At 37.2% G+C, this 14,186-nt stretch overlaps 1 protein-coding gene across 1 annotated transcript in view; it reads right to left on the minus strand.

The window, feature by feature from the left end:
- Nucleotides 1-758: 758 nt before the first annotated feature.
- The window catches only part of LOC135143768 (transcription factor hamlet-like), a 78,580-nt gene continuing 65,152 nt past the window's right edge, over nt 759-14,186 (minus strand). Inside the window, exon 2 of the mRNA XM_064075710.1 lies at nt 759-4,965. Coding sequence (XP_063931780.1) covers nt 3,603-4,946 — 1,344 coding nt within the window. The 5' untranslated portion in view covers nt 4,947-4,965 and the 3' untranslated portion in view covers nt 759-3,602. The remainder of the gene's footprint in view (nt 4,966-14,186) is intronic.

A 14,186-nucleotide genomic window follows, 5' to 3' on the forward strand; every position in this document is an offset into this window, starting at 1 on the left:
GAAAGAAATAAGAAAAGAAGGATAAGTAAGAAAAAGTAAAAAGGAAGAACAGGAATGAAAAAGTATCAGAAAACTGTAAAAAGAAGATATTTCTTTAAATTTTTCAATTAGCTATTTCATTAAATAAATACATAGTATAAAGTGTTTTTTTTTTTAAATAAATTTGTTTATTTATTATGTTTTCAGAGTTGTTACATTTTTCAGGACATGTAAAATTTATCTTGTCTTTTTCATTGGCAAGCTAAAATGAAGAAAATATTTCAATTTCTACTTTTTTATCGGAAAGACATTCAGAATTCTCTTTTTGTTTAAAATTTTTGAAAAATTAAATGTTCATAGAATTTTCGAATTTTTCGTACCAGTTTGATTAATTTCGATAATGCAGCGAGTTTTTTATTTACTATATTTTTAACTTTTACATTAAGAAAGTGGAAACATGATTTTTTGCATTTTAACAAATTGCCGAATTCTAATTCTAGTTTGAAAGTTGTAAAAATGTCAGAGAAATAAGGTGAAAGATAATAACAGAAAAAAGGTGTAAAAAGCTGCGAGAATGATTAATAGTAGAAACAGATCTATAAGGATACAAAGAAATGAATAAAAGATGAGGAAAATGAAAAATTGAGAAAATAGAAAACTATAACAAAAGAATTAATGAAAAAGTATCAGAAAACTGTTAAAAAAATGTTTCGTTAAATTTTTCAATTAGCCATTTCATTAATCTGAACATAGTATAATGTATGTTTTGAGTAAATTTATTGTATTTTCAGAGTTTTTATATTTTTCAGTACATGTTTTTCAGTGGCAGGCTAAAATGAAGAAAACATTTCAGTTTCTACTTTTTTCTCAGAAGGAACATTCAAAATTTTCTTTTGTTTAAAATTTTTTGAGGAAATTAATTCACAGAACTCTCGACCTTTTCATACAATTTTAATCAATTTCCACAATGTAGTGAGCTTTTTTCGCTTTACGAAATGGCAATTTTTGACACCACACATTGAAATAAGACATTAAAATATTATGGTTATCTTTTTTTCCACTTTAGTATGTTTCAAATTTTGATATTTGCTTCAGTTGTACAAAAATGATAAGAAGATCAAAAGCTCAAAGCAATAAAGATGAAAAAGAATGAAGAAAAGAAAGAAAAAGATGTACAAAGTTACCAGAAAGTAGCCAGATTTATAATGCAAAATAAATTATAAGAATATTTTTTTAACAGTAAGAAAGAAAAAAGAAATGAGTAAAAGATGAAAACATATAGTAAACATTTTTCAATTAGAAGACACAAAATCCCCAACACCTCCAACACCAAACCCATAATTAATGATCACCTTCCAACCACGTGTAATCTCCGCTAGAATTTTTATGCAAATCTCGATCCATGACGAATGATGCTGCAGGAAAATCAGCTCCAACATATTAGTTCAAACGACAGCAATGAATGATGGTATTGTGCGAAAACAACATTCACAATTAAATTAGAATGCCATGGTAGGTATGGTACCCATGTCGATGGATTTTTCTGGCATGTGTTAATATCGATCATGCGTAATAGATGATGACATGAATCGGTGTCGTGGCGAAAGGTTAAACAAATAATAGATTGTTGTGTAGTCGATGTGTCATTAGTAGCGTCTGGAAGCAATTACAGAGATGATGACGGGCTGGATGGCACAGTAGCGGATAATGCGTTGATGAGGACGTTAAAGAGTGTGAGATGGTCGTTAAACGGTTTGTGTGTTGTGAGAAGCGTGTGAAAGGAGAGGAGATGACAGAATTTTGTGGTGTCTAAGTCGACTGACCTCACTGGGGAAAGGAAAAGAGTGAAAAAGCACAGACGCAATCACCAAAAACGCCGCTAATTAAAAAAAGCTCTAGCCGTTCTCCCAAGAAAGATTTTATGCATCGCCGTCTCTAAATCAAAGCCCGTCTAACGGCTCTTCCCGCCGCCAAATTCACTTAACACCGCCTTGATAAAAATCTCCCATCTCTTCGCACATGTCCATCTAGCTCCACCCTAGCCCGCACCGGTACCGTTCCGCATAATTTATTGTCCGGCGTAAAGCAGCCTGTTATTCTTTCAAAACGGATTTATCTATGTTAAATCTCGCGAGCGTATCGTTTACGGAGTCAGTTAAAGAGATGCCTTCGGGCTTGGACGCTGTTAGTTCCACCCACTTCCTTGCCGAGAAGAAACTGAACTAGTTTGAATTTTATTTTACTCCGAGGTACTAATCTCGAGATGACCTCATGCAAAATGCAGGAGCAGATGGTCGCGCTGCAGCGAAAAAAGCGCTGGATGGTGATGGATTCGAGAGGTGGGCCCGGGAAATTGGGCAATCCGGAGATTAGTTCGCGGGTCATCAATATTCATTAGCGAAAAATGAATTGTGTGAAAGTCGCGAAGACAAAGAGAGCTTCGGAAAAAAGTCGACCGCAGGCAAGGCGACGAAGTGAACTTGGTGCAAATTTTTGCCCGATAATTAAAAGTCCGAGCCTTGCCCTCATTTTTGTGGAGATGTGGCCCTCGAGCTCTGTTACGCCACTGCACTATTTCTAAATCGAAGAAGAACCGTTGAAAACACAACATGTTTTCGCCCAAAGCCATAAATATAGACATTTATTTGATTAAAGCCATTATCTCGATTCTGAATTGTTGTAGCAACACGAGGAACATGTCTTAGATTATTGTAGATTAGAACGCTCCAGGGCCGTACTGGAATAATCGTTATCGTCCGCTGCGTAACGTTACTTCCACGGTATGACCATAACTCCATATTTTCCACCCATAAATCGCTGCGATTCGCAAAAAACTCTAAAATTTATGGAATATATGAGCCGCTTTTACATTGTGAAGCGCTCTTGACATCCGTTCCCATCCGATACGCATCTTTCCAATAACTGGTTGCGAGCGAGGAAAAAAAGGTTTTTCTGGAAAGTCGTACCGAACTTTCTTCTATGATTCAATTAGGAAAACGACGCGATTTACTTTAAAATATACGAAACGGGTAATTTGTGTCTCAACTATCACTCTTAATTGCCTACGTTTATGGTTAATTCGCGTCGATTTCCGTTCTTAATTAAGACTGGTGTTGCAGGTTTCGGATTCTTGTGTGTGTGGTGGCGTTGGGACACTTCCTGGTCGGTTTTTGGAAAAGCGAACGAGGCCATAAGGATTCGATTTTCGCGTCGCGACACATAGGTACACTGCGAGAAAATGGTCGTTCGTAAATTTAGAAACGTCGGTCGGGCGGTGCCCCCAAAACAAATTAGGATATAAAAGTCCGCATAAAATACGGCATCTTCTTTTGATTTAATTGGTCTCTCTGAACGCGGCGATTGCGTAATCGATTCGAGAATAAACTCCTCATTAAGTGTGAGCGAGAATGTGAACAACAATTTGGTTTTGTAATACGTATAATCACAATCTGAGTGGCGAACCACGTGAGCTTTCTTCGGGAGTGCCGTCGGACTTGATCGTCAATTGGCACCGCTTTAATCGATAAATTACAATTTGATTCGGTTCACTTTCATTTGTACCAAAATCGAACGGATGCGCCGGCCGAACCGGACACAAACGCGTATCACAATTTTACCGTCGATCATGTGTTGTTGTTGCTGATGTCTTCGTCCATCTTCGCGCACTCCTCGCTCTTGTCCTGGTTCTTGTCTTCGTCGTCCTTCTCCGAGCTGCTCGACGACCGCGACGAGAAGTTGTCCTTGTCCGAGAAGTAGGAGGAGTCTCTTTTGGCGTCGTCGGGACTCGTCGGCTTCTCCTGGCCCTGCCCGTCGAACAGCTTCGGCGGCAGCGCGATCGGGAAGTTCGCCATCTGCTTGGGGGGCTGCAGGTGCTGCAGCAACCGCCCGTCGGTCACCTTGCCCATGAACGACCGGATCTCCTCGAAGTACGACTCCTCGCTCATGTTCCTCGGCGTCATGGTCCGTCTCTGGAGGTTGCGTTCGTCGAGTATCGTCGGCCCGTCGGCCTCGTGCTTCTTCAAATGTCTGTCGAGGTTCGTCTGCTGCCCGAAACACCGCTCGCACAACGGACACTTGAACGGCTTCTCCTTGTTATGAATGTTCCTCACGTGTCTCTGAAGATTACTCGAGATACTAAACGAGCGCTCACAGTACCGGCACTTGTAGGGCTGCTCCCCCGTGTGCGTCCTCAAATGCCGCGTCAGATTCGCCGACCTCGGGAAAACTTTACCACAGAACTTACAAGCGTACCTGTCCTTCATCTTGCCGCCGGCGGCGTCGAAGACTTTGGGCGCCTGAGGAGCGCTCGTCCTCAGCATGTCGAAAGGAACTTGGTTCACCGGGGGACTGAGCATGGACGGGCTCAGGAACGGGTACCGCTGGTGGTAGCCGGGCGGCGAGCTGGGATACGGGATGGGCAGCCGCGGCACCTTCTCGCCCTGCGCCCGGTACATGGCCTCGAGCATCATGGGGTGGATGGGCTGCGGCGGGAACAGCATGCCCGGGTAGCCGGGGATCTGCGGGCTGAACGCCTTGGCCGCGGCGCCGCCCTCGTCCACGATGACGTCGTCCTTGTCGCTGCTCACGCTCACGGCGGGCGAGATCAGGTTGCGGTTCTCGTCCTCCACCTGCCTCCGGATGATCATGAGCGACAGCTTCTTGTGCTCGACGCGCAAGTCGAGGGGCTGATCGTCACCGTCCTGGGGGCCCGGGGGCGGCCGCCCGGCGGGCGACATGTGGGGGCCCGGGGACCGGGTGTTGCGGGACAGGTCGAAGGGCATCTCGTCCCCCGGAGGAACTCGCACGGACAGCGGGTAGACGGCGGCCTGCTTGGGCGAGCTGTGGCCGCCGGAGGCCACCAGCATCTTGCGGGGGGAGGAGTCCTTTTCGCGCATGGTGAGCGGCAGGCTGAGGGGCAGCGGGGGCAAGTACCGAAGCCAAGGGAGGCCCGTGTCTACCACACTCATGGGAATTCGGAGGGTCCGTCTGCAAAAGAACAAAACGTCAAAATATATACCGACTTCCAAACACAAATTCGAATTTTTTTAAAGTGGAAGAGTTAAAATAGGTCATTTGTCGGTGTTAATAAAAATTATACCTAAAATATAAATACTGTTTCTTACATACGGTTCTCCCCCGAGAAGGTTTCACATTAAAAAAAAACATATTTGGGACCCCCGAGAAGGTTTTACATTTTAGAATAGACAGTTGGGACCCCCGAGAAGGTTTCGCATTAAAAAGAAAATATATTTGGGGCCCCGAGAAGGTTTTACATTTTTAAAAAAGACAGTTGGGACTGCCGAGAAGGTTTCACATTAAAAAAAGAGGTATTTGGGAGCCCCGAGAAGGTTTTACATTTTAGAATAGACAGTTGGGATCCCCGAGAAGGTTTCACATTTCAAACAAAAGATATTTGGGACATCGGAGAGGGTTTAACATATACATGGGAACCAGGAGGTTTTATATTAAAAAAAAAAAAAAACGGTTGGGACCCCCGAGAAGGTTTCACATTAAAAAGAAAATATATTTGTAACCCCCGAGAAGGTTTTACATTAAAAAAAAACAGTTGGGACTTCCGAGAAGGTTTTACATTTTTAGAAAATACAGTTGGGATCCCTGAGATGGGTTTACATTAAAAAGAAAATATATTTGGGTCCCACGAGAAGGTTTTACATTTTTAAAAAGGACAGTTGGGACTCCCGAGAAGGTTTCACATTAAAAAAAGATATTTGGGAGCCCCGAGAAGGTTTTACATTTTAGAATAGATAAGTAGGACCCCCGAGAAGGTTTCACTTAAAAAGAAAATATATTTGGGGCCCCCGAGAAGGTTTTATATTTTTAAAATAGACAGTTGGCAACCCCAAGAAGATTTCGCCTTTTTTTAAAAAGGAAAATTGGTACCCCACGAAAGTTTCACATTAAAAAAAAAAGATATATGGGGCACCCGAGAAGGTTTTATATTTTTAAAAAGGACAAGTGGGGCCCCCGAAGTTTCACATTAAAAAAAAATACATCTGGGGCCTCCGAGAATGTTTTACATTTTTAAAAAAGCCAGTTGCGACCCCTGAGGTTTCACCTTCTTAAAAAAATTGGTCAAAGTTTACTTCGACAGATATTACGTCGCTCTTGAAGTACATAATAATAATAATAATAATAATAATAATAATAATAATTTTTATTCACTTATTTAAATCATACATGATTTATAAGGCTGGGAAAATTAGTAACATAAAACATAAATTAAATTTAAATATATACAGCCAACTGTAAAGAATGTATTATTATCAGTGTACATGCTTAACTTCGATTGTTTATGTTTATATATCGAAAGAATGTCACGTAGAAATTTGTTTAATTTGAATGAGTTTGTCTTCTCAAAACACAGGACTAAAATTATATATTAATTAAACCACAATTAAATAAAATATTCTGAATATTATAATTCATTTACGTTCGAGAAGTCAAAAGGCATTTGGGGCCCCGAGAAGTTGTTACATTTGTAAAAAAACAGTTGGGACTCCGAGAAAGTTTCACATAAAAAAGAGATTTGGGGCTCCCCAGAAGGTTTTACATTAAAACAAAATTGGTCGAACGTTATTCCAACAGAACTTTGCTCGCCCTTGAAGTACAGCCAAATAAATCATTTTTTTGCTTTCTAATCTTTATAAGATAAAAATCAGTGGCGTCAATTTTAATTTTTTTTTGTTCCTAATTATTTCGATTTGCATTTTTTCTAGTTTTCAAGTTCAAATTTTTCAATTTTCCAACTTTTCAGTTCAATTTCTAGATTTTGCATTTTTCGATTTGAGTTTCTCGAGTTTTCAATTTTTAATTTTTCCATGTGCAATTTTTCGTTTCAGTTTTTCATTTTCTTTATTTGTACAAAAAACTGCCACAATTGTAAAATTAAAAAATCGGACATTTTTTCAGTTGCCCAGAGAAATCAAAAATCGAAAGACAGATCAAAAAATTGAAAATTTAAAAAGCGGGAAATTGAATAATTCGAAAGCTGAAAAATCGAAAAATTGAACAATCTAGTAGTACTCGTTACGATAAAACTGATTTTGGCAAATTATATACTAATAATAAAACTAATTTGCCAAAATGAGTCATGTTTTCAAATTCAGTTCGGATTGCAGAGTTTTCGTTCGGTTTAAAGAGATATCGACTTCAACTAGCCTCTGTTCGGATTATTGGATGTTCGGATAATCGTGGGTTCGGATTATAGAGGTTATACTGTACTTCCCTCGCTTACGCTCGGGAAGTAAAAAGGGTACATTGTAGTCAATATGTTGTATACATAGGTTGTATAATTTACGATAAAAGAAATAACAAAAATTTAAATGCAGATAATTTTATTCAATAACAAACAATATTCGCAATATATTTTTTAATGATAACAAAAAAACAAATTGAATAATATCATCTTATCAACACTTATCATGGAATTATCGAGCGAAAGTCACAAAATATGTTCACCTTTTCTGATAAAGTCAAAAAAAGAGTAAACTCAGCTACATTTCAGTTTTTGGTCGAATTTCAATCCACTTTTTGATAGCCGGGAGCTCATTTACTTTTGCCCTCAAACCTTTCAAATTTGGAAAACCGGCAAGGTTGTCTTTTCCAGTCAGTATATCGAATCGATTTTTTTTTAAGTGGAAGAAGTTAAAATAGGTCCTTTGTCGGTGTTAATAAAAATTATACCTAAAATATAAATACTGTTTCTTACATACGGTTCTCTGTATATTACACTCCTGGGTACCGACAGATCCGCTCATAGTAAAAGCGTAACCAGTGTAGGTGTTAAAGAAAAAAAAAGATGGTTTGAGACGGATTTGTCCTAGAAACTTTAGACTGAAAGGTGGTTAAATCTTCTCGTGGTAGTATTGCCCGAGGCGATGCCACTTGCTCGATCAACCTCTTCGAAGAGTTTGGAATTATTTGTTCGTCCAGTCTCAGTTAAAAATTGAACTTCTTTGAACCTGTTTCATGTCGTGCGCTGACATATGAAGATCCTATTGACACTTGGTCCTTGTAAATCCCCATCGTCGCGTAAAAGCTTCACCAAGCCCGACGCGAAAATTTACGACAAGCATAAATCTTGCCACTTCTCGATTTCACTACCAAATCCCGCATAAATCATCTCGTTTCTCGTGCGCCTATTTTTTCGATCGCCCGACTTGGCAAAAACCACGACCAAAATAAAAAAGCGCTAATTCGCATGTGCAATTTTTCGAGACCTCGCAACCATAAATTAAGCGAGCGCGTTTAATTTCGAATTAATTAATCTGCCTACAAATGTGAACTAATTTATGTGATTTTTTTGCGTCAATTGGAGCTTTCTATCCGCATAATTACTTGCGCTAACGATATAATCAGAGAAGTGACCAACAAGAAGAAATGAATGGAGAACAAGTTCTGTGATCAAATTTCCTAGTACATAAAGTAAAGACATGCTGGTCGGCAATGGTAGCACCGCTAACTTGATGGATGCGGCGCTCGTATCGATGCCCGTCTTCCATTAATTATAATGGGAAGACGTGATGGCCACGGGCGCTGCGCACACCCATAAGATGCCAATTTTTAAAACGGACATGATAACACGATAAGAACGGGAGGAAGCCGCAATTTGCTGGACGGGTTTAAACTCTTCAAGAAAATAGTCATGGGTCGGTTGGTTGTCATCTTCATACAATGTAGCTATAACAACAAGTTAAAGGCAAAAATGAAACCAGCGCTAGCTCTATGGAGCGAAGAAGAAGGCAAAGATAAGGCGGATTTGTAGTTAGCCATCAACGATGTGGAACTGAAACAAGTCTCTAGATTGGTAATGTTAGATAGAAATCGGAATGTTTCCAAATTTTGATCATTTTTTGTAAAAGTGAGTCACCAGTACTTGCTAAGATAAGACTGATTTTGGTAAATGGTATATCGTCTAAGAAAAGAAAGGGTGGGTGGGTGGGCGGGGCTAGTATCTGCTCAGGTAAGAGTAATTTCAGCAAATGACGTATCGTCTAAGAAATTTAATTGAATTATTAGAGGAAAAGACAGTAGAGACTCCAAAGCACTTTCAAATTCTTTCCAAACAGGAATACCTAGAACTTCAAGATTTTTTTCAATGTTTCAAAAAAAAAAAAAAAAATGGGACCAAAATTAACCCAAAACAGATCAGGTCAGAATTTTCCAAAAATAGAACACCAAAATCCCCCAAAATTGTTTTAAATAATTTAGAGAAAAAAATAATAATTGCCAGAAGACAATAAAGCAATTAATAATAATTACAAAGCAGCAAAGCAGTCCAAATAGGCTACCACCAGTAGTTCGGAGTAGCTTTTAAGCACAGCTGCACAGCTGAGCATTTGTCGTTTCCGCAGTTCAAACAATCACAAATAATAACCAGAAAAATACGTTCGCCTCTTGTAAAAACCTGACGGCTCTATCTGCGCGTCGGTAAAGACATGTAAACGCGCTGTTCCAGAGACACTATAGTGTTGTTATCTGGCGCATTATGTCTTCTGTGTCACGTCCGAGAGATATGTGCACCGCAAGAAGCTTTATTTTATTGTTGCGGCAGCTAAATCTCTGATAATACCGGAAAAGTCTGGGAACAAAGCTGTCAGATAGCGTTTATTGTTTCTTCACACTTGAATTGTGAAACTGGATTTTTTCATTACAGCGTGGAAACGCAACGATTTTCCTGCTGAGAAAGTGATCGAATCCGAGATTCGGGTGTGGCTGCTGCTAATTATATGACGCTCTACACACAAAAAAAAGCGTCATTGAGGTTTGCGCTTGTTTACGTTCGTCAGTTTAAACCCGAAGACTATAATTTTGTGTATTCAAGGATATCGATATCAGATTAGCATTGTTGTTTCGATTCCAACAAGAAGAAAAAGCAGGAACTTTTCTCGTCGGAATGGATGTGTTAATTAATGAATTCGAGCTCGGTATGAATTCGGACGCTTGCGTAATCGCCGTGTAAACACGTTTTTTGTCGCATTTCACTGGAATTTATTAAAAAATGAAACAAACTGACGGATTTCATAAATTATTTCATAAAATTCCGAGGAAAGATTCATCGCTTGTCCAAATATTTAAGCTGGGACCGGAATATTTGTCAATTTTTGATTTATGGGAGAGGTTTAATTAGCTACCGGTGAGGCGACTTTCGACGAGCGCGATGATGTATGAGGGCATTTCGAAAAAAGTGCCGACGCTTTCTTCAAAATTTTGTTTTTGTGGAGCGAGATTTAATATTAGATAAATTTGGGTTCCAGCTTCGGCTATAATTAAATTAAGACCAAGCGAGATAAGAGTGCAGGAAATGCTGGATATGTTAATTTACGAGTGTGCTATTATGTTAAAAAATTGGTCGAAGGTTGTTTCCACAGAACTTCCCTCGCTCCTGAAGTGCCTCGATTACAATACTTCCTTAGCTTTCGCTCGGGAAGTAAAATCAAAAACTTCAATTTCGCGAATATGAGTTCCGTGGTGGACTTTTGTCCGATTTGCAACACACGGAAGTCCCCCATAAATCGCGTTGTCAAGGCACCCACACCCATCGCTGGTGGCTGAACGTCCAATATACCGAAGTCGTGACTACCATAGACCTACATAGACAAATTGTCGGTCCCCGTTAGACGCACGTCCCTGATCTAAAGATAACGCGCTCGAAAGACACAGCACGTAATTGCAGCCACATGCAAATGAAGCCGAAAAATCTGAAATTCCTCGTCGTTGCGAAATCGCCGCTTCTGACATTGAGCATTCCTCTCGAGTGAGCCAACTGCAGAAAATCGGCTCGTCTTCGATTGCTCTCGAAACGTTAATTGGATCTTGATATATGTTTCTCCGCGTGACGCTGCGTCAATTTATCATCGGCGATGATGCCAGAGCGCGCGTCGAGTTCCGATTACGCTCTTTCCTGACATGTGAGAGTAATTTTTTCGAGAAAGAACCACCACTTTTACTCTACAAATCTCCGTTTTTTGCGCTACCGGATTTTTACTTTCGCATCAAACTGAAATTGCTTGATTTATCTAGATCTCGATCTGTTGCGGGGCGTGTTCTTCATGTTCGAGATCGCAACGATGTCCTGAAGGCGCTGAAAACTCGTCCGGGCTTTTTTCGACCTGCGTCTCCCATCAATATAAATAATTGAAGTGCCAATAATTTATCTCGGGTCTATTGTTACATCGGTGATCGGAGATTAGGGCCGAGAGAGCTTTGTGCGTGCCGCTGCTTCGCCATGCGTGAGATTTCAATGAGAGATAAGGACGAGAGCGATTAATAATTAAGGACCTGCAATTTGTTGGTCGGTGTAATAGCGTCACTAAGCGTTGTTAAAGGTACCACGTACAATACTAGATTCTAATTTCTTCACGTTTTCTTAGGTCTACGTCTACGTCTTTTACATATCCTTTTTATAGTCCATAGTTTTTTTGATTGCATATACTACTTTTTCCACTGTTACACTGCTGTGTTTAACTAACTCAATTTGCTTTACATATTCACATTCATTTACATCATTTATCTCAAAGTTTCCCGGAAAACATTCTTTCCACCTTTTTGTGCTATTAGATTTGTTTCTTTTTCGTTTATTTGTATAATATCCACATCCTTTTCCTTTCTCATATTCTTCAATACTTTATAGAATATATTTTGGTTACTTCTAGTGATCGTTTCTATCTTCTCACGCAATCTCGTTCTTTTCTTTTTTCTAATTCTATTTTTACTTGTTTTTCTATCTTTCATCCGTTTTTACTTTCCGAGTGTAAGCTGAGGAAGTATTGTAATATCGGACGAGTATTGTATTACTTGTAGTTTATAAATTCATTCTTATTTTTTATAATTACTTACACAGATGAATACATTTTTTGTTAATAATTAAGCTCGCTGCGCTCGTCTTCCAAGCGTTTTTTTTTTGCAGTTTAGTTTCATAGAAGCGACTAAGAAAGAATCTCAGCGCATTTTTGAGGATTTGAGGATTTTGAGGATTCTCAAACATAGTGTCGTTTAAAGAATTCTGTTAAGGTTTTATTACCGCAAAAATCTTTACAGTTTCTTTGAATAACACCAAGGATTCTAGTGGTCATTGCTACCTGATCATTTACATAGCTGTAAAATGTAAATTACCTAGATCATTAATATATGAGCATCTGGTGAAGATTTGGTGATTTGAGGATTTGAGAATTTGGCGATTTTGAGGATTTAAGGAGTTAATGATTTAAGAATTTCGAGATTTTTGAGAATTTGAGGGTTTGACGATTTTGAGGATTTGAGGATTAAATATTTTGAACATTTGAGAATCTGAAAATTTGAGGGGTCTTTCCGATTTAGTACTCACAAACATTCTCAAGATTCACTTTCTTTGGACACTAAAAAATTTCTGATTATTATTTATTCATTTTGCTTCCCAGTGACACCGACGAATAATTTTCGCATTCTTAATGTTCTTTTTTAATTATTAATATTTAGGGTCATAAAAATATTTAGGATAAAACGGTCCGCAAACCTGTTTAGTTTTTATTATTATGATTTATCAGGATTTCTCTGTTAAGGTAAATTACTATGAAAAAATTAACCTATTACAAAATGTAAAAATTTAAGGAAGCCAAAAATTAAAAAATCGTAACATTCAAAATTGTAAAATTGAAAAATCGAAAAGCCAAAATGTTGAAATATCGACAAACTTAGAAATTGAAAAATTGCAACACCAAGAAATCGAAACATAAAAAGTCGTGAAATCGAAGTATCAAAACTTTAAAAAATTAGAAATTCAAAAATGGAAAAATTGCCAAATAGAAAAATCGAGGAACTGAAAAATCAAGAAATCGAAAAATTTAAAATTTAAAAAATCGACAAATTGAAAAATCTACAAATCGAACTATCAAATAATCGAAAAATCTAAAATTTAAAAAATGGAAATATCGAAAAATCGAGAAATCGAAAAATTCAAAAAGCAAAAAATTGAAAAATTAAAATATTGGAAAATTAAAAAATCAAAAGGTCGAAAAATCGAGAAATCGAAACATCAAAAGATCCAAAAATCAAAACTTTAAAATCGAAAATTTTAAATGTAAAAAAATCGACATTTAAGAATAGAAATGTTGAAAAATCCCAAAACTGAAACTTTGAATTACTAAGAAATTGAGAAATCTAAAAGTCGAAAAATGGAGAAATGAAAAACAAAAAATCGAAAAATTGGTTAATTGAAAAATCGAAAAGTTAAGGCCAAATTGAAAATTAAAAAAATTGAAAATGGCAAAACTGAAATAACGGAAAATTGAGAAATCGTACATGAAAAATTGGGAAAAATGACAAACAAAAAAATCGAAAAACTGAAAAATCAATAAATCGAAAAATTCAAAATTAAAAAAATTAAAAAAGTTAAAATATCGAAAAATTGAAGAATCAAAAGTTTAAAAAATCGAGAAATCGAAACATCGAACAATGTAAAAGTAAAAAATCGAAATATTGAAAAATCCCAAAACTGAAACATCGAAAAATTGATAAATCGATAAATGGAACTTTTGAAAAGTCCCAAAATTGAAATTTTTTAATTAACTGAGAAATCGAAGAATCGGAAAGTCGAAAAATGGAGAAATTGGAAAGTCAAAAAAATCGATAAATCCAAAAATCGATAAATCGGGAAATTGAAAAATGGAAAACTAAGGAAAACCAAAAACTGAAAACTTGAAAAAATCAAATTAAATTTTAAAATCGAAAAATTGAAGAAATAAAAAATAGAAATAAATTGCGAAATTGAAAATTCAGAATTTGAAATACTGAAAAATGGAGAATTTGTCAAATTAAAAAAATTAAAGAATGAAACAACCGAAAATTCCCAAACCTGAAATACCGAAAAATTGAAAAATCGAGAAATTTAGATTTGAAAAATTTAAGAATCAAAAAACTGAAAAATTCCAAAATTATGAAATATCAAAAAATTGAGAAATCGAAGCATCAAAAAATCAAAAATTTAAACTTCAAAAATTGTAAAAATTGGTAAAGAGAAAAATCGAAGAACAGAAAAATCTAAAATTTAAAAAATCGAACAATTAACATATCGAAGAATTGAAAAATCGAAAAACTCAAAAATAGAAAAAATGAAAAATCAAAAATTCAAAAAAAAAGAAAAATTAAGATATCGAAAAATTAAAGAATCGGAAGACTGAGAAATCGAGAAATCGAAACATCAAAAATTC

Source organism: Zophobas morio, unplaced genomic scaffold (genome assembly GCF_036711695.1).
Source record: "Zophobas morio isolate AGI-343-1 ecotype UQ-CSIRO unplaced genomic scaffold, CSIRO_AGI_Zmor_V1 ptg000075l, whole genome shotgun sequence".
NCBI lineage: Eukaryota > Metazoa > Arthropoda > Insecta > Coleoptera > Tenebrionidae > Zophobas > Zophobas morio.